At 40.0% G+C, this 25,485-nt stretch overlaps 1 protein-coding gene across 4 annotated transcripts in view; it reads right to left on the bottom strand.

Annotated features, from left to right (window-relative positions):
• The window catches only part of SDK1 (sidekick cell adhesion molecule 1), a 412,596-nt gene that overhangs the window by 142,941 nt on the left and 244,170 nt on the right, over window positions 1–25,485 (bottom strand). For all 4 annotated transcript variants that reach the window (XM_056336241.1, XM_056336245.1, XM_056336244.1 and 1 more), the window contains 5 exons: window positions 18,048–18,159; window positions 16,929–17,119; window positions 7,620–7,703; window positions 1,405–1,599; window positions 66–182 (listed from right to left, as the gene is read on the bottom strand). In XM_056336241.1, coding sequence (XP_056192216.1) covers window positions 66–182; window positions 1,405–1,599; window positions 7,620–7,703; window positions 16,929–17,119; window positions 18,048–18,159 — 699 coding nt within the window. The remainder of the gene's footprint in view (window positions 1–65; window positions 183–1,404; window positions 1,600–7,619; window positions 7,704–16,928; window positions 17,120–18,047; window positions 18,160–25,485) is intronic.

Below are 25,485 nucleotides of genomic sequence, written 5' to 3'. Positions count from 1 at the left end.
CATTAATAGGAATGGCCAAGAAAATGTGGTTACAGCTTTTCTACAACAACTTAATAACTGGCTACCTCTCTTCCATGAGATGGCAGGTTTTGGAGCCCCTGAAACTTCACAGGTTAGCACTGCGGTCATCCCCTCTGTAACGGTAGTATCTTCTGGAGGCTGGATAAATGCTGGTTTAATGTCTAGAATGAAAAATTTAAAAAATTCAATGCATCAGCTATCAGAAAGATCCTTTACCTATTATCACGCAGGACTTTACATCCACATTTATAGAGCTGATCATGGAGAAGGCCATGACAATAATACATGAAAACCTTTCAGCAGTGACTGTAACCTTTCATTATTCATCTCCTAGGAATTATCTAATTCAGTTTATTACCTACATGGAAAATAAAAAGCTATCAGTGCTTGTACATGTACAAGTCAGATGGCTTACAGTAAAAGGAAGATAAAGCTCAAAATGAGTGGCTGGGGGGGGGAAGTCGAGAAAACTAGATAAACAGAAGTATTTTCTTTCATCTTTATAACAGAATTCTTTAAAATGAAAAGCAACTTGAGAAAGGCATTAACTTTGAAACTTAAATGTCAGCCAAAAGAATTTAGAACCTGAGTCTTATCCAAGATATTTTCCAGGCTTCTTTCCTTCCTATTTTCCCCCAGTTACATTTCATTACATTTTTTTCTGCATTTCCCAGATATATATTGAATTGGGGGTGATGTATTTTCTGCGGCCAGTAGGATTCTGGTCAGTATGTGTAATCTGCTCTCAGGCTAAAAAATCAGCTTCCCGAAGAGGAGTTATAGTATTACAGAAATGTCTGTTAATAATCGCTTTTAAAAGAGACTACTAGGATTTGTAATTCTTCCATAGAGAAGAGTGTACTTCATTAAGAAAACCATTTAATCAGACTTTCTGGCCAAAAATAAGCCATTTAGCTTGAACTTACTTTCTTTCCCCTATCAACTGTAGTTCTAGACAAAAGGCAGACAAAATGATACCATGCACAATCATGAAGTGGTAGTTCAAATTCAGAACAGAATCACATTAGAATAGAACTAAATTATTAAGTATAAAGAAAAAAGTACATCATAATTAATCTTTCTTTTTTTTATTATTTTTTTTATTTTCACTAAGTTCTCTTTTTGTAGTGTGAAATAGGAGAGTTCACTGCAAGCCCCTAATGTCCTGGGAAGTTTTGCTACAGGCTTCAGCAGAATGTGTTGAGGCCAGAGGACATTTTGGGGTACCTTACAGCTAGGGCAGCTACGCTTGATGAAAACCAAGGTTCTGTGAGTTGAACTAAACGAGCACAGAGCGGTGGAAAAATCTGATGGATGCAGGGTCACCTACAGAAAAGACAAGGCAACTCATCGATCGATCTCGTATCACAACTCCTTACTCACTAGTCACATCCAGGTAGGTGTATGTCTGTATCTCCCCAGCTTTATTACTAGCAAAACACTGGAAGATTCCAGCATCCTGAGGACGCAGCGCGTGGATCCGCAGCCCACCGCTCAGCAGTACTTCGTAGCGGGGGTTTTCCAGCTTGCTGAGGGGAACAGCGTCCTTATACCAGACCAGGGTGGGAATGGGAACACCTTTAAAAAAGAAAGAATAATAATTTCACTGTTAGTCTTTGCAAAACATATTTTAGGTAGTCAAAATACTAAGCACTGTTCTGGTCATATCCCTGGTTTCCCATCCTTGTATACCAATTACTTATATTTTTATAAGTTCCTTTTGATAAATGGAGGCTGCATCTTACATTATCAATGGTAATAATAAACTGCAGAACATGTGGGAATAAAACCAGCAAACAGTGAAAGGGGGAATGTTGAGAAAACATGTTATCAAATTACTTTCTTCACCCAATCATATTTCATGCTACTACAAAATAAGATTTACAGCAATTTCATCTTGAAAGCCAGAATCATGCTACTTAAACAGCAGCAGTGTGGCAATGCAGCCAGTCTATAAGACTGTTCCATCCCAAATAAGATTCCTCTGTGCTACTGTAGCTAAGATGTCAAAATAAAAATGAAATGGCAAGTTACAGATAAAAAAAATGAAGTGCTCACATGGCTGTATTCGAGTCTTAATTTGGCAGCTTAGTTTGAGCTGATGTACAAACAGCATGTTGCCAACAATGGGACAGCTTTAAACTACTATTATTCATTCTCGAGCTTCACCTGTTATTTGAAAAATGCAGACATTAAAGAGAAACAAAAATCCTACCCTAGATATAACTTACAGCCCCGTTTATTCCTGTTTCCCTTCATGTGCCTGTTCTACAAGCCCTGACACAGTTATTTCACACATTTTTGCTGCAGTCATATCGCAGCCAGCTGGGATGGAGTGGCTGTAAATTCGGTGTATACAAATAGTGTAGGATCCTCTTTTCTTTGAGAGATGTCAGGGGCCTACAACAGTCATACACAGGTCTTGCCACCCCACTCCTCACATCAGACAACATTTTAACTTTACATCCCAGAAACACCCAACTGACCAGGTGCTGAGGGCCCTGCAGTGAAGCAGGTATTTCATTATGTAATTGGATAATCACAGCATCACAAGTGTATCAAGCCAATTTAAGTTCTTTCAGCCCCAAACACGGCATTTTTGTCATCAGTAGCTATTTTTGAACACATATAACTTCAAATTTCAGAGTTTCACAGTCCCTTGTAATAAGGTAAGGAACTATGGACTTAAATTCACGAGCGAGTGATATTTGCCCAGATAGAACAAAGCAGGGTGTCACAGAAGCAATAGGGATGGGATGTCACCGATGAATTGAGCGTCTGCAGACAATGAAGTTCACTGCAATGATGGCAATGACTTAAGGTTCTCAGGTGAAAGCACCTCGGGAAGATCTGTATTATCATCGCTGTCATTTTAAAAATCCCAAAGTTAAATACTATTGTATTATACTTCCATTCACATCTTGTCTCTGTATACTTATTCTCTTTATACAGACAAAAGCTATATTAACTTCTGGGATGAATGGAAAAGCAACGTATTTAACAACTGAAGAACAACATTCAGTTGCTGCTGTTTACTTTTATAAACATGTGTCATTTACTACGATCACCTCTGATGCTTTTGTTCTGCTGATAAAATAAAATGTACTCATAATCCAGAAAGTAATCATCTCAGGAAGGAAGCCACTATGTAGAGTGCATTTTCTGATAGAGAATAGACATAGTAGTAGCTTGCAATAGGCATAATTTAAATTTCATACAACAGCCCATATACAAAATTAGCGTAAATTTCAATGTTCAGAATTCTCGGTGAGAGTGTTATTCATCTCTTGAAAATCCTCCTGGGCAAACACAAATTATCACTGAGTAATGAAGAAACAGATGATGCAAAATGGAATAGTTCTCCTGATGCTGAGAAGCCTGGAAATGATTTCAAGTTTAAATAATAGCAACTCCATTTTCCCACACATTAGACTTGATAGGCACCTAGGAAATAATGAAATCCTGCATTCTGTACACTCAAACCTTTAACATTGGTGTCATTCCGTAAATCCCATTCTACTAACAGTATTGGCAAACCTTCTAATCCTATAATCACTGTGAGATACACCTTCCTATCACCAACTCAGCTGACAAACTAAATATTACCATCTCTATTTTTCTACATTTCGGTTATGGATATCTTCCTCTACTCAAAGTTATGAGCCTGAATAATAGGATCTTATCTGAGTACTCTGATGCCTGTCAGCAGCATTCATTTGGGCTTCAGTGGTCTTCCCAGAGAGATTTGTCTTCCAAGTCGTACACATTTTCTTTTATCCTTTTGCTACCTCTTTGGCTATAAAAATGGTTAAAGCCAGCTTCCTTTCCTCTCCCCCTCCCCCCCCCCCACATCCTTTTCTCTCCCCACACCCCCAAAGGAATTTCGCTTCTTTTCCTCTCCGAAAACTTCTGGTGAAAAAATTATGAACAGGAGAAAACACTTTAAAGCCCTTTTGTACTATACCCTTCCAAGCAGCATCTGTCCTACCTTACTGTTTGAGAGATTACAGAGTGGCCTAAAAGACTAGCAATAACAAATAAAATAAGCTTATTTCTCAGCATGTCTGCAGCACTATTCATTTTTTCAGGGAGAAATTAATTGAGCGCTGTGGAGGAGAAGGCAAGGCAGGAACTGAGACTGGTTCTGGCTTTGCCACTTTCTCTGTAACCTTGGGCAAATAATGTATGCAATCTGCGGCTCAGTTTCCCCATCTGTGAAACAGATGCTTGACTCTTTGCCAAATTTAACTTACTTAAGAACCTGGATAAAAGACTCGAAATATGCACTGTGTCATTTTTGTTATTTATTTTTTATAGCCTTCTCTAGATCCCAGTGGGCTACTGGGGAATCCCAAAAGCATCTTTCCATCTACTTGTCTAAACAGGTAGAACTAAAGTCCAATTAACTGCACTCCCTAGACACCACCACCGCTGCCTGCAGCTCTAAACTTTCTATAAGCAAATAAGAAAAAGCATTTAAAGGAAACCCATTGAAAATGCAGGCAGCATCAGCAGCTGCTGAAAGATACACAACAGAGCATGGTTACTGCGCACTCTGGTACCCTGAAACTCCATTACAGGGAAGTATAAAGCTAGTCTGTGGAAGCTGCAATTTTATTTACAGTTAATCTCTGCTTATACTGTGAAATTAATCTGTCTTTCACACATTCAAAGTGCACCAAGACTTGGCAAACGGGCTTTGTGCACAGAACTTGATGGGGCTGGGGGAAATACAATCTGTCTTTCTATTTGTAGTAAAGGTACGGGGCAGCTCTGCAGTTCCCCCAGTGCTTTATTCTAGCTCCTAGCTCGGAGCAGGGAGACAGCAATCTTCATTTAGCCTTTTTAAATGCTGGCAAATGCCAGGTTTCTGTAATAATGGATCAAAGCTCCTTTATGTTTATTTAATACTAGTACCTGGCCCTTATAAGTCTGTGCTATAGGTACTCAGCAAAATGATCCACGTGAAGACAGGTTTCCATACTCCTGCACCGCATTCTTCAGCAGATCAGATGTGTGCTATAAGAGTTCAGCAGAAATAAATAATTTTGCCTAGTAAGGGTTCCCATATCTCCAACATGACCTCATCTACTGAGAATGGTTAAGAGTGCCCTATTAATCCCCTTGGGAGCTAAAGTGCTGTAAGGAAGAGTTAGGGTAGAAGGAAGAGCCAGCCTCTTCTCTCCCCAGTCCCTCCAGGTTGTGTTTTTTTTGTTTGTTTGTTTGTTTTGTTGTTGTTTTATTTTTTTTGAGTAGGTGAAAAACATTTGAGACAGCAGATAGGTTTTTTTTCAGTGACAGTGAACTAGTCCAGAGATTCGCCAACTAATTGTGCGGTAGTGAAATATTTTTCTTTTGAAATCTCAGAATGCTTTTTTAACTCTATTTCTGTAATGATACCAACATTAGTTTTAAATTCTGCTACTTGAAAAATCTTCTCCGATTTAAAAAAAAAAAAAAAAAAAAAAGCCAGTATTTGTCAAAACATGCTGAAGCATAGAGTTTGGCACATGGCCAGAATAAATGTCTAGCCAGTCACATTTCTTTCCTTTGAAATTGTCTTGTCTTAGATGCACAGGCACAGAATGCAAGAGCAGCCCAAGGACACGGCACTATTTCCACCTTCTCAGCTCCAGTAACCTCTGCGTTAGCTATTTCCTGAGCCAGAGGTTGCATTCACGCAGCTGTGTTTAATAGTCCTTACTGGATTTTTCTCCCATAAATTTTGTTTTTCTAAATAATTTTTATTTCTGATCTCAGCTACTGCCTGGACCAATGACCTCCACAGTTTATGTTTTTTGAAAAAGTGTTATCTTTCTTTTATCGCACAACTCCTATCTGAAAATTCAGCTGGGTGCCTCCTCTGCTTCCTGCACCAAGCAATGCAAAATCATCTTCCCCCATTCCCCTTCCCATATGGCACCCACCCGTCAGTCACCTCTTTCACAAAACGTCCCAGCCAATTTAACTCCTCGTTATTCAAAAACCACGGTAATCCTCCAATTAGTGACACTATTTCTACTTTTGTGTATCTTTTCTAGTTTTTCTACATAGCTCTCTCCAACAGAGTGATTAGAATTGCGTTAAGTATTTGAGATGAGGGTGCTGCCCCATGGATTCACACAGCAGCATTCTCTTATCTTTTTCTGTTTCTTTCTCCCCAGCACCTAACATTCCCAACCAGGGCTTGGCACTGAACTAAGGTTTTCAGAAAACATACCTTTTCTCCATAGTAATAGAAAATCTAATCTCTGTCAATAATTTCATCTGCCAGTTTATTGTCCAGTCAGTTCAAATCATCAGAACCTTCTGCAACTCTTTTGTGGTCAGTTTTAATGTTGACTGTTCTGAATAATTTTATATATTCAGCAAATATTACCAGCTCACTATTCACCCTCTTTTTCATGGCATTTAAGAGTATGTTGAACAGCACAGGTTCCAGCAGAGATTCCTAGGCAACTCCGTTGACAGCAGGTCCTGCTGTGACTTACTTAAAAAGCTATTAATTAACAAGATGACCTTGTTTCTTATAACCTGATAGCTTCATTTCTACAAGAGCCTTTTCATGAGAGACCTCATCAGAGGCTTCTGACATTCCAAATCAGCCGAAGAACCCTCACGCACACACTTGCTTACCTCGCTATTTGCAAAGCTCCCTTCTGGAAAAGTAGTGTTGACCCTTTCCTACATCAAGCATTAAGAAACACTTAAATCATAGTGGAAATAATATAATCACATGTTGGCTCTGATCTAGAGGAAAAGCCCATCCAAACAAGCTGTTTGTTAGGTTAGGGTGGGTTTTTAATCAAGGGTATGTACATTTTACCCAAGGATTTGATGGCATTTTTATGGGCATTGCTTGTTAAACTCAACATTAGGGAAAGTGAGACAACAAAAAGTGCAGCCACTTGCCAAAGTCATGTAGTAATTCGTTGACCTAGACACATGCTCCAATCACAGACTGCAACACCTTGTATCTTACTAGAGTGCTAAACTAGGGGGTGCTTCTATTTCTCTGGAACTAAATCTTAAAAAAACCCCTTTTGGTTTAGGTGGAATTCTACACATTTGAAGCCTTTTATGTTATTAAAACACTTGCCAATTAAAAACTGTCTGTAATTCTCCTCCTGCAGAATTCTTAACTACACTTAAATGTCAGAGCTACTGATGCTTCTATTCATTGTAAGAGTTCCATAACTTTTAGAAAAAAGCACATGTGAATTGTTGAAATTACTGTTTACATTGAAAATGATGGGTTCCATAACCATACTTTCAACTCAGCTAATTTTCTGGCTCAAGACACTAATGTCTGTTACGTAAGGACAACTATGAAGCAAAAGCAAGCTACCAGGGGGAAGGGAGCGGGAGCTGCCCTGCTCAACAGGCAAACATGGATGTACCAGCATCACTCACACCTAAACCAAACTGGGAGGACTGCTGGATTTTCCAAGGGCAAAGGCCATCCCTCTCCCTGGGATCTGTGATAGCTAGCAGTAACGCAGAGGCCCCAAAACATGAAAAGTTTATATAAGATACTTTCTTTAAAACAGAACATACAGATATCGTTCATCCTGGTTGGAATTGTTCCGCACACTCACCCATCGCCTGGCACAGGACGTCCACGTCTTTCCCCACTTCAGCCAAAATCACGCTCTCGGGTTCGGCCGTGAAATACGGTGGTTCTTTAGAACGGGGAGAGCGAACAAAAGTAAACAAACAAAGCCACAGCCAAATGAAAAAGAGGTGTTGATGTAAAGACATTCATCATATAATCTATTCACACACATTGTATTTAAGTTTGTCTCTAACTGAAAGTACTTTTCTTGATAGTAAAAACATCATAGAAAAAGCCAACAACTTTTTTTTCCTATGCTAAGTAAGGATTCTAGAGTCAAGTCAACGTAAGGTAAGATTTAGGGGTTTGCACTGCAAGTTAATACTCAGAGCAGGGGCTACTTTTCATTTTATAGGTCTGAATCATGGAACATTTTAATTCTTCGCTCAGTAAGGCCCTCCCGAGAGGTTTGTAAAGGTTTATATTTACAACAGAGTATTTTATAGGATAGTTTGCTTCAGTATCTAAACTAAATTCCACCTCATGAAGGCATGAAGCATGCCAAATAAAGTGCCGTAGCATGTCAGAGAACCAACATCAGAGGACAAGTGCGGCATAATTAAAAAAAAATATTTCTCAACTGTTTTATTTCTTGAAAGCAAACAGATTTAATGCTTTAATTGAAGTTATAGTAATAATCATAAAAATCCACACTTTATCATTAGGGCTAAAGAAAAGATATTGGACATTTAATTAAACAAAGACAAGATTCCAGAAATCGTAGAGTATGCTGTCATGTAACTCTTTCTTCTATGCAGCATAAAATTGAAGAGCATCATGTCAAAGTCCCACAGGCATTAAGGTTGCAGTAATTATCATGGTAACTAAAAACTGGCATAGTCTGTTCAATGCAATTATCATCTGAGTACTGTTTTTAGAAGCATTTTATTAGATTATAACGAGTTCTACTGTAGCATAGACAAACTTGCTAGTAAGTTTTAGAAAACACAGAAATCAGTAGCTTGTAAGAACAAGTTACTTGTACTTCCATTTTAAGGAAATCAAGTACGTTTGAAAAAGTATAGTAAGCTACAATAAGATTCAAGGTCACTTGAGCTGACCTTCTTTCAATTCTGTTCACCAAGCATGCCTGAAAACCAGATGTGTGATTTGTATTATTGACAGGACATTAATATTTTCATAAATAAAACCAAACCCACATAATTTTATCCTGAAAAATCTTACTTCTCCTGCTACCACCTGTAGTATGGCAAGTAATGCAACCATTTCATAGGGATGATTGGACACGCCAGCAGGTACACACCAGTAAGCACCAGATTAGAATGCAAAACCCCCTTTCCCAGCACTCCTTCCCACTAACTGCAGTAAAATACTTGCTAGAGTGTACGGAACTGGGGTCTCATTTGAGCACCAATGGATATTACAATTCTGTGTTCATTCCAAATAAAGTAAATCAATATTAGTCTTTGACATCTTGTGCAGAGGAGGAGGTGAGGTTGCAAAACAGCCTGGAATATGCATTTACCCAGCAAACCCAACAAAACAAGCTACCTGATTTATTATATTCTAATAATATACATGTGTTAACATTATTGATCCTCACTGCCTAAATATAAAACTATTAATAAACATGCATAATCAGCTGTGATTTATTGCACATGATCTCATGCATTAATCTAAACAACAAATTGAAAAGCTGAACATTTAATTGAAATTCACTGATGGCACACAGTTTGACACATTTGATCAACTAAGTTGCTGAGTCCTCTGCAATTTATCTCAGCCCATGCTTTAACTCCAAGCACACTTTCTTCTCACACCATTCTCCAAGCCTTGTCTGATGTTTTCCTTGCACTCCACTTTCCAGAATGTTATCTTTTTTATTCCCAAACTTTACTTATCTACATATCTGTGAACACGCACCTAAGTATTCTATCCATCTCTCAAAAAAATTGAAGCTTTCATTCTATGGCAACTTCATTTGATCGTGAGGCGAGTTGAAGGGGAAAGGCGGCCAAAGCAGCGCAGGATCAAGATATCATCCAGATACATACCCCCACATCCACGCATTGACTTCTAACTTTGGGCTTCCTCGATGGGTGTCTCTTTAGCCAGTGAAGTTCAAATATATTTTCCTCTTTTGAGGCAGGTCCTGACTGCACATCTTCCACCCCCCTTCCGTAAGGCACTCTGCCCTTAACAGGCCCATTTCTAAACGCGGCAGTCTTCACCTACCAGCTCTCAAATTTTCTCCTAGATCAGCAACGTATTCACACACCAGTGATAAATTTGCAAATTTTTCTCTTCAACACGGGCCTGCAGTCCAGCTGCAAAGCACTTAACGTGACCTCAAAGATGCCAGTGGTTCTGTGACCACTGCTGCTGTGGCATACAGTTACTGCAGTTATACTTGGCATATTTATACAGTCTTCTTTCCCCATACCTCTTCCAAAATCCTATCCTACAGTCTGTGCTCCATCCTTTAAATCCTATACACCTCCCTCAAAGAAACTTATTACATTTAGAGATGTTTAGGTGAGCAGGTATCAAGCAATGAATTACCTGACAAGGAACTTGAAGTCAGTGGCAACTGTCACTTGGCAAATGGGATGTGATGTTATAAAAGGAAGATTCACATCAGCTTTCTTTGAAAGAAGCAGGGAGAAACGGAAGCAGAAAAGACAGAAAAAGAGCAGGAGCAGCAGAAAGATGCAATCTAAAGGCCACAGACAACTCCCAGAGGACTTTCAGGCTGTAGGTGTGCCAACAGATATGATTTTTGGTCTTCATCAAGCCCAGACCCAGCTTTTTCCTTACACTGAAGCCTGCTGAACTCAATTCTCATGGACATTCCAGCAGCTGGAAGCCCTGCCAAATGCTAAAATTGACACAGAGGGGTCAAGAGGCTGAGACAACAGCAGCCCGCAGGGGAGCCAGACCTCATTCTTGCGTGATAAGCACAGACAGAAATCTAAGCACAGGCAGAAAACCTTCCAGAAGCAACTCTGCAACGTGCTGATTGTTAACTACCTGCTTCTACTGCCTGGAGACAGAGACAAGCCTGGGTGGGAAGGCAATGCCAATTCGTAAAGGAATTCTGGAAATCTAGAATCCCATGTGGACAACAGCACTGTGGCATCCCAAGTCTAATACACACAGAAAATTAGTCTTGGTGATTTAAGGTATGAGAGAATCACAGCAGTACCGGGGTAGGTACACTCTTAGGGCTTTCAGGGAAATCAAACCGATTTCCATGCAAGCTGTGCTGATTTCCCACATCCATGTGTCTCACGCTAGCAAAAGGGATGCTCAAAAGGTTCTTTGCTTCATAGAAGGGTCTATGGCTTCAACAGAACTCAGGCTGGGGAAGAAATAGCTCTAGTTCCAGGTGCTAGACAACTGAAACCTAAGCTCCTCACTTTTCAGATGAGTCAGATCTATCATCTGCTCATCAGGTTGTGCCTGAGGGCCTGTAGCCCCAGCATAAATCACAAGTAAAAATGCAGGGTATCTGAATTTGGGTTATACACCACCTGGTGAATAACTATCAGAAAGTGACCATAAAAATGCAGCAATATTTATAGGGGTCAGATGGCATTCTGAAGGGGCATTCTGGCTGTCTGTATATGTGATTCTATTGCATATTTATAAGGCTTGGTTTGAAACACACAGTACAAATTTGAACATTTATTGATGTAGGCAATAATCATGTGTTGAAATTTGTGCGGTGAAATTACAACATCTTCAAACCTAGTAACGCGCCAGACACAAGCCTCTAGACACTGCAATTTCTAGGAATGACAGCAGTCTGTTGGTATCAGGTCAAACATTTAAATCTTTCGGAAATCACAGAATCACAACAGTTAGAATAGGAACGGATCCATTACACTGAGTTCTCCCTGCTGGCAGGGCATTGTGGTATGCAATGAGAGAGGTCACATCACATATTAGGCTGAAAGAAACAGATACTGTATTGTTCGGATATTGTATTGGTGTTTGACTGATCTTAACTAAAAGGTCAAGAACAAGCAAAGGAGAGAAAGAATATTTGAATATAAATGTATGCTTTTAATAGTTGGTGAAGGTTTCAGGGCGTTTTTAGCACTACAGACATCACTGAAAAGACAGCCTCTCTGCAAAGCCTCTGGGAGTCTGCAAAATTTGATACTGTTCTAACTTCCCCCACGCAGAGTTACATGGTCACTGATTTTAACATTCAAAAGATAGCAGTCAGCATCCATTACATACCCTTCAAGCTGCACTGGAGATGTGTGACCTAATCCTAGATACATACATGAAAGTCAGAAAGAACAGAGAAAGTCCCTGGGGCTGCTCCAAAGCCGAAATTCCTGCATCACTCAGAAATTCAGGCCCGCATATTTAAGAGGAAAATTGAGCCTTCAATATAGAAGCCCTTCTCTAACATTACCATAAACTAATTTTTTTGATGACTATCTTCTAAAGAAAGGAGAACTGGAAACTTGAGAGTCCCTTGTAGGTACAAAGCCTGTAACTGCAGCCAGTCGATGAGCCTGGCCATGCTGGGAGAGCAGCCCCATGGTCTGTGCAGGTACGACAGGTTCCTTGAAGCAGGTTTTTCTGTGCATGAATATCAGGGTAAAACAGAAAGACCTGAAAAGCTACACTTAGTTTCTTGCTACTAGCCCTGCTGCGAGCTGCGCTCTCTGTGTTCTGAAACCTTATAACAACACAGGGAACACAGCTCCTGTCTGCAGAACTGAAAGGGGAAACTTCTGAAGATCAGAGACAAAGCTGGAGCTCCCAGAAGTCCATTTCCGTCACTGCAATATAGGTCCTGTGCACATCCGAGCCCAAGGTGACACGTCTGTGTCCATCTCAAGTCCCTCTGAGGCATGCCAAACCAAAAATCATGAACATTTCTCTGCTTTGAGTCCAAACTGCAGTTTAAGCAAATCCAAAGACATTTCATGTTATAGTTTTCCTGAAAACTCTCATTTCTTACATAAAGTACATGAACACAGTCATCGTGGTCTTTTCTTAAGCACGATATGTGAGTACAAGCATCATGGAAAAATACTTTCCTCTGCTTTCAGGACATCATTTGTAGCGTTTCCAAGTGCCTAAGCGAGAGCCATGAGACCTGAGCACAAGGTACCGAGGCTGGCAGTCACAGAGGAAGAACTCCTGCTCCGGCCGTTACATATACATTCAACGCAAACCCGTGAGCAACGGCAATGCACAAAGAAGGCTCTCCTGCATCTCAGCACTCCTGGAGAAGTACAGTGGTGGAGGAAGAGCCCTATAGTTATCTCAGACCCTAGCCAGGTGAGCCCTCCACCCTAACCTCATCACTTTTCTTATGTGTTCCTGAATCCCATGATCCCACGAAGCCTTATCCTTTGCACCTGATGGGAACCAGGGTAGCCTTTCAGGACAGGCACAGCCCTACAACACTCCCGCATCATCCTATTTTCAGATAGAGGTCTATCCAGCCGGGGTGTAAAAATTCTCCTTAGGAAATGCCTAGATAAGAACAATATGTCTATTAATTTAGTTCTTTGGGCACAAAACTGCTCCAATAAGGATGAAAGCCCTCTACTGTGATTCTGCTTTATTCCATCCTATTCCTTTGGACAGGCCAACAGGGCCTCACCACCCAGTTTGTACAACACCCCATCATGCCAGGCCATACTTTCTAATTGTTTTTCTCCTTATTTTGTTCAGAACTTACTTTCCGACTGCATCTAATTTAAAGAGCAGCACAGATTTTGTGTAGTAGAAAGGTTTCGTTCCTCATTTTCTTAAGCTCCTAAAATTCTTAATTTCCCATAGAGCAGTCACTTAAAAAACGACTACTGCAATTTGTCACTAACGGGATTTGCAGAACTGGAGCAAAAGAATTTAAGATTAGCTCAGTTTTCAAATTAGTTTGTTCACGAGAAGACTCCTTAAATTACTTAATCTTCAAACTGTTACTGATAAAACAAATGTGCTCTTATCTAATCTGCAACAAATCTTTCCCATACTGTTACTCTGCCAACTGAGGAACATTCCACCTTTTAAAAATTTATAACAACTGCAGCTAATAAAACCAAGGTTTGGAACCACCTCAGTTTATCTTTGCTGGAACAATACGAAGATGTCAGAAAGCCTCTTGCCACGTTCAGATGAAAACTGCAGTCCAGCACAAGACTAAAGGATGCTCTTCTTGTATATGCAGTACTACTTTATTATATTAGGTATTCAGATTTTTCAAATATTATTGTTATTTTTATTTACAAACTGAGACATACTCTCAGAAATATCCAGAAAAAAAAAAATAATCAGAGGTAATATTGTAGGCCACAAATGATAATTTGAACTGAGTACATGCCTTTGGACTAAGTTCCACTGCCTTCTAATAAAGCTCATCACCATCTGAGCCCACATTCAAGCTGTGTGACATCCTTGAGCTGGGAAAGGCAAGGACTGATATTTGTGTAAAAAACCTTTGGTTAACTCTGTATTTTTATCTTTGATGCATTTTTTTTATTGCTACCCCTATTCTACCTGTTAATAGTAAAGTATTTTTTTTCTATTAATCCATAAAAGCTCTCATTACCATAATATTGAGGGTCTGTATTTGATTTATCCCAATCATTTTGGAAACAAACCTCTTCTATTAACATAATTTCCTTTTCCTGTTAGTTGAGACCCCTTATTAAGTCCACACAGCGTTATTATCCCAGTAGTACAGCTCATTACTAGGTCACCATCAACACGTACACACCACAAATATTTTATGCGTGCAAATGGACAGGTGTAATTGATTCTCTGTGAGTACTGGGAGTAACAGGAGCCGGCCGCGTGCCCGGGTGGCCAAGGTGGCCAGCAGCAGCCTGGCTGGTACCCCAACCAGCGTGGCCAGCAGGGCCAGGGCAGTGCCCGTCCCCCTGCACTGGGCACTGGTGCTGCCGCCCCTCGAACCCTGGGCTCAGCTGTGGCCCCTCACTGCCAGGGGGACGTGGAGGGGCTGGAGCGTGTCCAGAGCCGGGCAGGGGCTGGGGAAGGGGCTGGGGCACAAGCCCTGTGGGGAGCGGCTGGGGGAGCTGGGGGGGGTCAGCCTGGAGAGCAGGGGGCTCGGGGGGGACCTGATCGCTCACTCCAGCTGGGGGCTGCGGGCAGGGGGGGTCGGTCTCTGCACCCAGGGAGCAAGCGACAGGGCAAGAGCAAACAGCCTCAAGTTGTGCCAGGGGGTTTAGGCTGGATATTAGGGAAAATGTCTTCACTACAAAGGTGGTCAGGCACTGGGACAGGCTGCCCAGGGAGGTGGAGTCACCATCCCTGGAAATGTTCAAAAACCACACAGATGTGGTATTTAAGGACATGGTTAGTGGTGGGCTGGGCAGCGCTGGGTTAATGGTTGGACTCGATGCTTTTAAAGGTTTTTTCCAACCTAAATGATTCTATGATTCTACTACTCCAACAGACTACGAGGGGGATACACTGCAAAAATTCCTAGGTTTGAATCTCATCTGCACTTTCCTCTAGAATCCATCCCTTGATTAATTGATGGCCAGATCCATCCAAGAATTCTAAGGCTGAATATAAGTTATGCATTAACTACTAATCCTTTGATCTGGCTTCCTGTTTAGAATTAGAGATCCATCCTGCAGCTTAAGAAACTCATAAAGAAAGAAATCTATCAGGCTTTGCTGACACATTGAGTAAACACCTGCAACTGAAGTGTCTTGTTCCATCACGAGGAAATAAAAGTAATTGGTAACCAATTTGTTTCTGCTTTCTTTCATCTGCTTGTTCTTATCTACAGGCCTTTTCATAACTTCATTCCCTGACAGCCCCCTAAAACTGGCTAAGAAATAAATAAAACATTTAAAAATAAGAAAGCAGATAAGCTATTAAAGAAAGGCAGCACTGCTAGTTTAATATGATTCCCCAATGATTGTTTCTCAGTTTTATTGTAACTGTATTTAAGAATCGTTTAGATTAACTGAGAGGCTGCTTTAAGTATTGCATTAGACTGATCTGACAGCATAGCAGCAAAGTTAAACTAGTTACAATAAAATCTTATGAATAAGGAAAAGCCTAAACAAAACCCATAAATAAATGAAATCCATCTCTGCTCCTTAAAGGGAAGGGAAGCCACGAGGTAATAATTCTAAGAAACACAGTACAAAGAAAAAGACTGGTACCAAACTTCATCCTGTAGGTAATAAATATAATAGAGACACAGTGCTACAAATGAACCTGGAGCAGAGCTTTGTAGAGTGCGCTGTTTTCTCATTTAGTGTGAACTACTATAAATTGCTTTAATAGAATACAGACCATACAGCAGCCTCTAAAATGTATTTTCAGAGGGCTAAAATGCTGTGGAGAATTGCATGCTGAATTCCCTCTGCAATGCACTACAGAACTACAGAGATGCATGTGCATGAATTCTGATCAAGGCTGAGACTTGTATCATTGCCAGAACAATAACCTCTCCAGGACACTTGCATAGTTATTACTGGGACCATTACATAAAAGCTAGACTTTACACAATCAGCTCTGGCTTAAAACATCTAAATGTCTCTGTTCTAAAACATCCTTTATTCTAAAAGTCAAAAAACTCTCCGCACTGTGTGCAGTGTTCTAATTTGCATAATTACATCAGGATATGACATACACAGTAGCTACCATTTCCAGATGACAACCTCCTTGCTACAGCAAAACTCCAACACTGAGGTGATGGTGGAGACAGGTAGTGAAAGGGCATCAATGTCCCTTTAAAAATACGAAGACCAAAGTTTCCCTAGGAGTTGAAGGTCTACCATGTAGCACCAATTTCAATGGTATTTCCTTCTCCAGTTTGTTACCTTGGTAATGGTATCTGCCTGCCTGTGTGTTCAGGAACGTCCTTGGCCCCCTGACTGGCACTTGCAAGAGACAACGCACACAAGTGCTCCTAAAAGGCTTCTTTCGGAAGTACAGGCACTTGACATATTAAAACTAGATGTAAGCAAGCTGGGAGTTAATCAAGATTTAATGCATCTAAAAGCCAAGATGTGGAAGCTGCCCAATAAGGATTTTACTACTGTATTTCCCCAACTTCTGATTAAATGTATAGTTTCACAGGGGATTCAGAATCACATCAGTGTTTAAAAATAATAATCTATTTGATGAATTTATATTCATGGGGACGAACAGCTGAATTAATTTGGGAGATAACCCTCCTTCACCTCCTTTGTTCCATTCTCTGAAGAAAGGTTCAAATGTAAGGTCAATAAAATATTAAGATATCAATTTTATTTCCTATTATACCTCAGTCCAGAGCCTGTTTTACTAAAAAACACATTGCCTTGAGAATTACCGATTACAGAAAGGAAGGCTTTTGCTCTTGCTGGTTCCTCTGTGCTGTCTCTCAGTTTCGCTTCGCAGAAGTACATCCCCCCATCAGCAGAGGTTGGGTTGCTGATAGTGAGTCGTCTCCCAAAACTGCTAACGCCACTGGTTATTTTCACTCCATTTCTCTTCCAGGTCATGGTTAGTCTCTCAAGAGGTCTGCCGAGGTTCAAGAATACAACAATAAAACATATATATTACAGAATAATCTTGTCCACTGTCATATACAGGCTATAAAACTTCTCTCAGCTTTGTCTACCCCTGACATTCACTATTAAGTAATAAATGTATATATGGCTTCTACATATCGAGACTACTCAAGTGGCATTATGCAAGTACAGCTAACTGATATAGCAATAGAATTTAAGCACTAATAATTTGATTTCTCTAAGCAAAAGGAGTAAATACTGCTGTGGGAATCTGCTGCATGGGAAGTGCTTTCATTATGACTGAATTATCAAAACAGTATTAATCATATCAAGATCATCTCTCAGAAGGGAAAGTGAATCAGCTGGTCATCTTCTCATCCGAGGGCCTCAACTATACACTTGCACTGGAATTGCACGCTGTTCAAGGCCAACTAGACGGAAACATGGGAGGAAGACTGTGAACTCTTATTATGGCGCATTATAAGAAGTTGGGCAATAATCATTGTAAAATGAGAGCATCTGTAATAAATTACTTCATAGGAGATCCTCACTAATTTATTTTCTAGGAAGTACAGACTATCCAACAATATGACTTTTCATGTCAACAGGCAATACAGCTGAAATCCTGTTAACGCTTAACTTTTTCCTTAAGATAACGCCTGCTGACCGAATGACACTATCCTACTTTTCTACTTTTTTATGAGTAACAGGTGGGAAAGTAACTCTGCCTACATCCTTATTCAGGCAGAAAAATCAATACATTTAATTCAATGATGTTGGACAAACAAGATTATTCATAACGTTACTTTGGAGAGCAAGCATTCCGCGTCAATCATTAAATACATCAAAAAAATGAAAATTACTTCCTATGTCCTTCTTGGTAAAGGACAGTGCATTAAAACCAGCTCTTTATCACCCCGCTGCGGCTTGCACGGTACCTTGCGTTGGCCACACACTCCAGCGTGACTTCGCTGCTCCCTGCGACAACGCTGGTGTTCTGTGGAGGGATGGCAATGACAGGAGCTGCGGTGTCAGACACGTCCGCGGCACCTGCACGGGCAGAAAGAAACTTTGTGAAGTCTTGGTACATCTGCAAACAGCGATGGCTGACACGTTCCAGGCAAAGGATCTTGTCAAGTGACACAGCTGCAAATTTCACTCTTCAATCTCACCATGGATTTTAATCTCCTCATTAAGGAGAGATCTCCGGCACGACCATTTTTGATGGCTTTCATTATACTGTACAAACACGTTGTTTCAATATACCCAGCTTGCTATCATTCAAAACACATAACTCACAAGAACTACTCCCAGATGGAGTGCAGGGGCCATTCTCAAATGGAGAGCAAATAAATTAAGCATCCTAAAGGTTTTCTATTGTTGAGCACTTTTATTTTTATCAAACGCTTGCTGACTTATATTTTTAAGACCTTTTCATGTTTTGTTTAATCTTACCACTTCCACACTATTTCAAAAGAGTCTGCCAATACTCATGTTAGTTCTTTAAAAAGATTTTACACACTGGGGAAAAAATATAAAATTAACAAAGCAGCATATCACAGCAACTTCAATCCCTTTTTCTTATCAGGAAAGTAAATAACCCAAATCTGCTACTCTTTTGTGAGGCATCATACTGTAAATAATTTAGCTTATGCAACAGTCAGCAGACACTTATAAAATGGTAAAAAAGCTGCTAGTAAATTTCCCCGTATACATTTAGTAAGTGAATTAAAATACCCATGTATTCATAGGTACTTTGCTTCAAGCAACTCATTTGGGAAAGAAAAATTAGCTATTTTTCAGCTTGAATAACAGAGTAATAAAATTTCCTAAAGATACAGAATCCAGTAAATGAATTATAGGCAAAAGTAATGAAAATAAACCGAAACTGATGGAAAAGTAAGCCAGTTCATCAAACATTTTTTTGCAAAGGACACTATCCCATGCCCATTAAGCAGACTAGGAAACAGGCAAATGCAAGGTATGAACCCTGATGTTTAAGATAATTACCTGAAGAATGGAAATTGGATAGAACATTCTTTGCTTATTCCGTGGCCAGCACACCAAAAGCCATTTGACATTCATTTTCATTTGTTGGATAGACAAAGGTTTTGGTAATGGGGTTGGAAAGGTCACAAGGTTGGCAGATTTCTAAATTACTGAATGACAAAATCTTTACCTTTTGACTTCTAATTGATAGAAAATAGCGCCCTATGGGAGATGGAAGCATGTAGTATAATTTTAAAATGTTAAGAATACTACCCACACTTCTGAATACATTCAGGCATTCAAGTATAGTACTTAAGGAACTGGTAAGAACATATTTATTTCTTCCATAAATATGCTCTGTTGACCTGACATAGCATCTATACGCAACTCACTTGGGATCTCAAAAAACAGGCTTTTAGTAGATTTTACTTCTGCTCACAAGCATTCCTGGAAATATGATGCTATCAGGTAGCAAATCTATTTTCTAAGATTTCCATGGTGGTCTTCTAGGTATTCATAGCAGGAATTTTCTAGAGAGTAATTGAAAAAATAGAAAACAAGCGGCGATCAGATTAGTAGCTTGTTACTGATGAGAAGAAATAACTCAGCGTTACCGCTCACCACTACTGCGCAAGATGAAGGTTTACAAGAGTAAATGCTAAAAGATCAACAAACAAGTTACTAATTTGGCAGTAATCATTTCTTATCACCATCTGGAAAAAAGGAAAACCTCTTGTTTGACTTATCAGCTCCCTGAAGAATGGCTCAATCCCACTAAAACCAGCCAAAGGAGAGAGGCCAGCTTTGTGGTAACCTCTAGGACTTCACCACACGCGGGTGGTTCTTTGTGCAGCCAGCAGATAAGCAAGGGAAATAAAAGTGAACATTACTCCGCCTGCAAACCAGGAAAATGTAAGATTTCTTTGACTCTCTTACTAACTGTAGCCAGAACCTAAACAAAGTAAGGGCTCATTTTCCATTTGTACCATCCCGAAGCAAATCTGTTAAAAGCAGATCATAAGGATTTTTGAGCAAGTGAACTAACGCCGATGTGATACAGAGAGCTCATAAAAATGGTTAGCGCTTGGATTGGAGGTAATGTAGTTAAAAAGGTCAGCTGCAGGCGTAACAGGCTTAAATAGAATAGAACAAAATTTCAAAGTATTATCTAAACAGTACATAGCATGCATATCCTTATTTCGTGTTCAAAGACAGTTTAAGTTTCCCTTTGCAGCACAAAGAAACCACTTGCCATAATTCACCCTGGCCCCAGTTCTGCCAAAGAAAACTCCACAGGGACATTCCCATGGTTCTTTCTGCAGGGGGCAGTTTGCAGCTTTGTTTTATGGCTAATCAAAATTTAGTTTTACTTTAGAGTAAACATCTCAATAGGGCTGTAACATGGGATCTGTGTATCCCACCCTATCCTTTCAGAACTTCATCCTTTTGTAAGAAACCCACAAGCTGGAATATCAGAGTAGCCAGGCTCCTCATCTCGGTAAGGAGTAACACCGTGATTTTGTTTTGATGATGTGATGCAGCAAATCAGACTTCCGTCAGGCTGTGGAAGGTAGAGAGCTATTTCAAACGATCAGATAATGAAAAACTACCCAGACTTTCCAAGTTTCTTATCCTACCTGTCAATAAAGCCACTCCAACCCTCTCCTACCTCCCAATGCGCTACACTGACATGATTTCGCTTGACTGGTGCTGCACTACAATACAATGCAGAATGTCATTGTTAGTAAACAGACATGTTTGAAAATCCTTTGTAGAAAATCAGATTTTTTTTCTCCTCTTCACTGTTTCTTTTTTACTTCATCAGACTTTTCCTTGTCCCAGTTTTCTAGGTCTGCTGTTTCCTTCTGGCTTTTCATCACCTTTTCCTCCTCTGCCTCCCCTCTCTTAGCCAGCTTCTTGGCATTCGTCACTGGCTATTTCCCCGCCCTGCCATCTCATGGTCCCCTACAGATGTTTCACATTATTTAAGAATGGTTCAGTTTCCCATGTGTCCTTTATTATCCTGGTTGAGCTTCAGTTTCTCTGAAGGAAACAGTTATTAAAGATACTGAAATGGGAGAGCAATCCAAACATATACAGGAACACAGTTATAGCAAGATGAATCTGCTAACAGGGGACCACCTTTCCCACCCATATTCTAGTTTTCCTGAAAGAAAAGATCTTCTTTCCTTTCTGTATGCTTCCTGAACCCCTCCCTCCTCTTAGCTAAGAAGGCAAAGCAACATTTGGGAAGAACACTGACCTCAAAGAGTAGCCAAGGGATGCCTTGCTATTAGACATAAGCAGTCTGTGGTTAACTTGTAGGGAGCTGCAGAGACGAGGCTACATGGCACTAAACACTGAAGGGATGTGCTCTTAATCCAATTCCAGTCCTTAATAGACGTCTGGACAAAAGGACTGCCACAGGCAAGAGTCCTAATCCAAACATGGACTTTTGTCTAAAAAAGAGCGCACACTGCTTTATTTTACATTGCGTCTATTTTAGCTGCAGCACTCAGTATCTCCTATCTTCTCTTTGCTTCTAAACCTTCTCATTAGACACTGTTTTAATCACTCCCAGCATCTACTAGGGCTCAGTAACTGAAATGCCTTCACTATTAGCCCCAATCAATCTCTGAGGCTTGACTATAATACCAAAGACCACAATTCACAAGTGGAGGGAGCTCATCTTGCAGCTGTTCCAGTGGTACCCACCCTCAGCTACTCATGAAGCTGCTGGTGACCTGCTGCCACATACAGCCCAACACAGTAAGGTAAATGGGCATCAATATTATTTATCAATATTATTTTTTTCATGTTAGACTTTAAAAAAACAACAACACAAACAACAAAAAGAGAGAGAACATGGAAAAAGAGAAGATCTAGGGTCTTTCTGTTCTTCTAAACATAATCTCCTCTCCAGACTGCAGAATTCAAGAATTTGGCAATCCTGCACAAAGCAGAGATATGCTGAGAGAAAAGAGGAAAAGAAAGTGTGAGCACCTCTTGCACAGTCTATTCATTTTTATCATCGGTTGCTGTGTATGACTGCACGATGCCAATCTCTGATATCACACTGAACTTCCCCCTTGCCTCCTTCTGTCTGACCAAGAACAAACCCCATCCCAAGCCATCTATAACTGATCTTTTTTTAATGCTGATGAGCTGTAGAATTTTTAATGCGTTATTTAAATACAGTAACTATGTAACTAAGCAGACTGCCCCATCATATCTGAAAATACAGTATTTTTATATCTCTATGTATATTGCCATGTAAGGTACAGGGAATTTTAAATATTATAAACTACAGTTTATAAAGATCACAGATTTTATCAAAGCCATTTGGGTATTTAATTTTCCCAACAGAGATGAAATCTCACTCAGGCCATGTGACTGAAGATAGAAAAGTTGCTTTTCCCTTCAAAAATGCATAAACATTAGGTTCTTCCCCAGATTTTACTTATGGCATGCAAGGTTTATCTATATCTGTGTTTCCAGTGCAGAATATTAGGAGTATTACTTTGATGGATGCTCAAATTCATCGCAGAAAGATACGGGGCAAACCAGCCTTAAGAGAAGGTGAGACAGTGTTTATCTCTTCAAAAGAAGTAACAGCTTGAGTGCAGACTTGAGGAAAATGACAAGTCTTACATTTGAGGCTTGGTGATGGGTCCCAACCTTCTGAAGACAATACAGGTAAGGTGACCATGAGCAGAAGGAAGGAGGATCGCCTAAATAATCACCCAGATCACCCTCATTCACTTAGTATGGGGCCGAGCCTGGAATGCTGTGCTGACTGGTAGTCATTCTTACACTTACTGTTAGTTACTACTGCAATGACTTCTTGGTGTCCTGTTTTCAGTGACGAAGGAATCCCACAAGAATCAGTATCCAAAAATGGATTGACTTCATATTATGAAATTTGTCTATGGGAGATAAACACTTCACAGAAAAGATGCCAGTAAACTACCCTCAAGCTAATGGAGAAATTGGATACTTAAACAAAACCTCAAAACCATTTATAAGTTATCCCAGGAGAAAAAGATTAGAAAACCTTCCCCATAAGCTTCCTACAGACTCTCACAGTATTCAGAAATGCCTTCACAATTAGTATGCAGGATACATGCAAACCTTCATGTTACCAAATTATGGATACCTATATTAGAAAAAAGCAGAATAAGAGATAAGAATCCAATACAAATAGCAAAATATTACGTATAAATAGTTCAACATGACAGCATCAAGAATGCGCGATCTCTACCAGTGTAACATGGAATATGAGAGAAGAGGAGAAACGACCATCACATGGCATCTCAAGATTGCTTGAGGGGACAAAAAAAAGAATTAAAAAAATACCTTAAAAATACAAACTAATGGAATATATTTCACTTTTTCCAGGTACAACCTGCAGATGGTTTGGATTATCAACCCATAATGGATTAATGCCCCTTTCCAGTACAAGATACACAACAGGAATTGGATCCTGATTAATAATAGATTAATTTCCCCTCCCCTTTGCAGTAAAAAATGCACAACAGGATCTGGAGCCTGATCAACAGACTAGCAAAGGCTGACAACCACCTGTGGGCACAAGAGAGAAGCATTATGCAAATAATGAAAAAAAATATTCTCAATCATAAAACTCTATTCTAAAACATGGCTTGTTTATTTGTTCTCTACTTCTTAGAGTAATTATTAGGAGATTTTACAACAAAAGAGTGTTAAGATAGTAAAAGTTACCATTTCATTTTTTCATTTTTATTCTAGCAAAGACTGTATTCATTTTCAAGAAAAGGGAAATCTGTGTTGCTGCTGTGCACTGTACAGGTCTCTGCTCAGCTTTCTAGATGTAAAGAAAAATAAGAGACTCTCCTGTGAGGATTCTTGGTCACAACTGTTTAGTTTGATGAATAACATTAAAAATCCAGATGGAGGGGTTTTTTGACTCAGAAGTATGTATTTATAAAATAATTAGCAATCTAATGGCACAAACTGGTGTATGAAGAATTATGACTTCTCCATACCTGAGGATATCTGAAGACTCCTCAAATATAGAATCAGAAGATGATTTGGGCTGGAAGGGACCTTAAAGATCATCAAGATCTACCCCCCTGCCACGGGCAGGGACACCTTCCACCAGCCCAGGTTGCCCCCAGCCCCGTCCAGCCTGGCCTTGAGCCCTGCCAGGGATGGGGGGCACCCACAGCTGCTCTGGGCAGCCTGCTCCTCATTTCCAGCATTAATGTATTCATGGCCAACATACCCCATTTGTTCTTCTGCCAAAGCTGTCCTTTAGCTTAAATAGCTGTTTTCTCCCTCTGTGATGTTTACATCCTTGAGTATTTATAGAAAACAAATCATACTTCTTCACAGTCTTAATTTTACTTAGCTAAACAAGCTAAACTTTTCTTGTCTGACAAGTTTGGAAGGCTTCACTGAAATACATACAAACCAAATAATAGGAGTAAGGGGGAAAAAAAAAAAAAGGTTACTGCCACACTATAAATGTTTCCAAATGTTTAAACAAGTAATAGCCATGTTTGTAACAGTTTTTCCCCCTCTTTTGTAAGGACTTTCACACAGACTGCAGAAGCTGTTCATTTTAGCCCCAGGGAAAGATTAATGGAGAATCAACTACATCCACAAGACGACTTATACCCTTTTGTGTGCAGATACTACAGCAAAGAGGAGCTTTATGTATTTTATTAGATAAAACAGAGCCTGAAATACAGCTTGAGGAGCTTCTAAATTCTTGTAGGCAGTTTTTAGGGTCTATTCCTGGGCATAATGCAAGACAGGGGCCTAAACACAGTTGATTTACAAGCAGAAAATATATTTCTGTAAACAAATACTGCATTGCCCGGGGAGAGATGCAATGGCCGGGATGGTTCATGGTGACACAGTCTCTCCAGCCTGTCCCTCACCAGTTTGGCTCCGTAGGAAGGGACAGGAATGGGAGATCTGGCTTTTGTCCTGATTTTCCCCTTTTTCAAAGGGACATTTAGTGCAGGTGAGCCAGAAATTGCTATCTGAGGGGTGAGCACTCCACAAAACACACTTGTTCCTCCTCTTTTCTACTACCTGAGGTCTATAACACCACTTGGTATTTCAGCACTAATTCAGAAACAAATTTCTAGTGTTGTCCCATGTAGTTTTAAGAAAATTAAGCTACTCCTTAGTTACTCAGTTCCCTGTGATGATTCAGCATCTACATTCAAAAGCAGACCAAATTTCTGCTCCAACTCTCTGAAATTCCCTTCTCACAACTCCTCGTGCAAAAAGAGCAATTTAGAAGTTCAGTCTCTGTCACTGACCTGACCTTCCCCCACGCACAGCGAGGGGCTCCTTTCTGCCTAGAAACTTATCATCCAGCACATCATTAGAGCT

The sequence above is a fragment of the Falco biarmicus genome, chromosome 4, assembly GCF_023638135.1.
Source record: "Falco biarmicus isolate bFalBia1 chromosome 4, bFalBia1.pri, whole genome shotgun sequence".
Classification (NCBI taxonomy): Eukaryota; Metazoa; Chordata; class Aves; order Falconiformes; family Falconidae; genus Falco; species Falco biarmicus.
The sequence above is the reverse complement of the archived record's forward strand: the minus strand, read 5'-3'. Positions and strand labels throughout refer to the sequence as shown.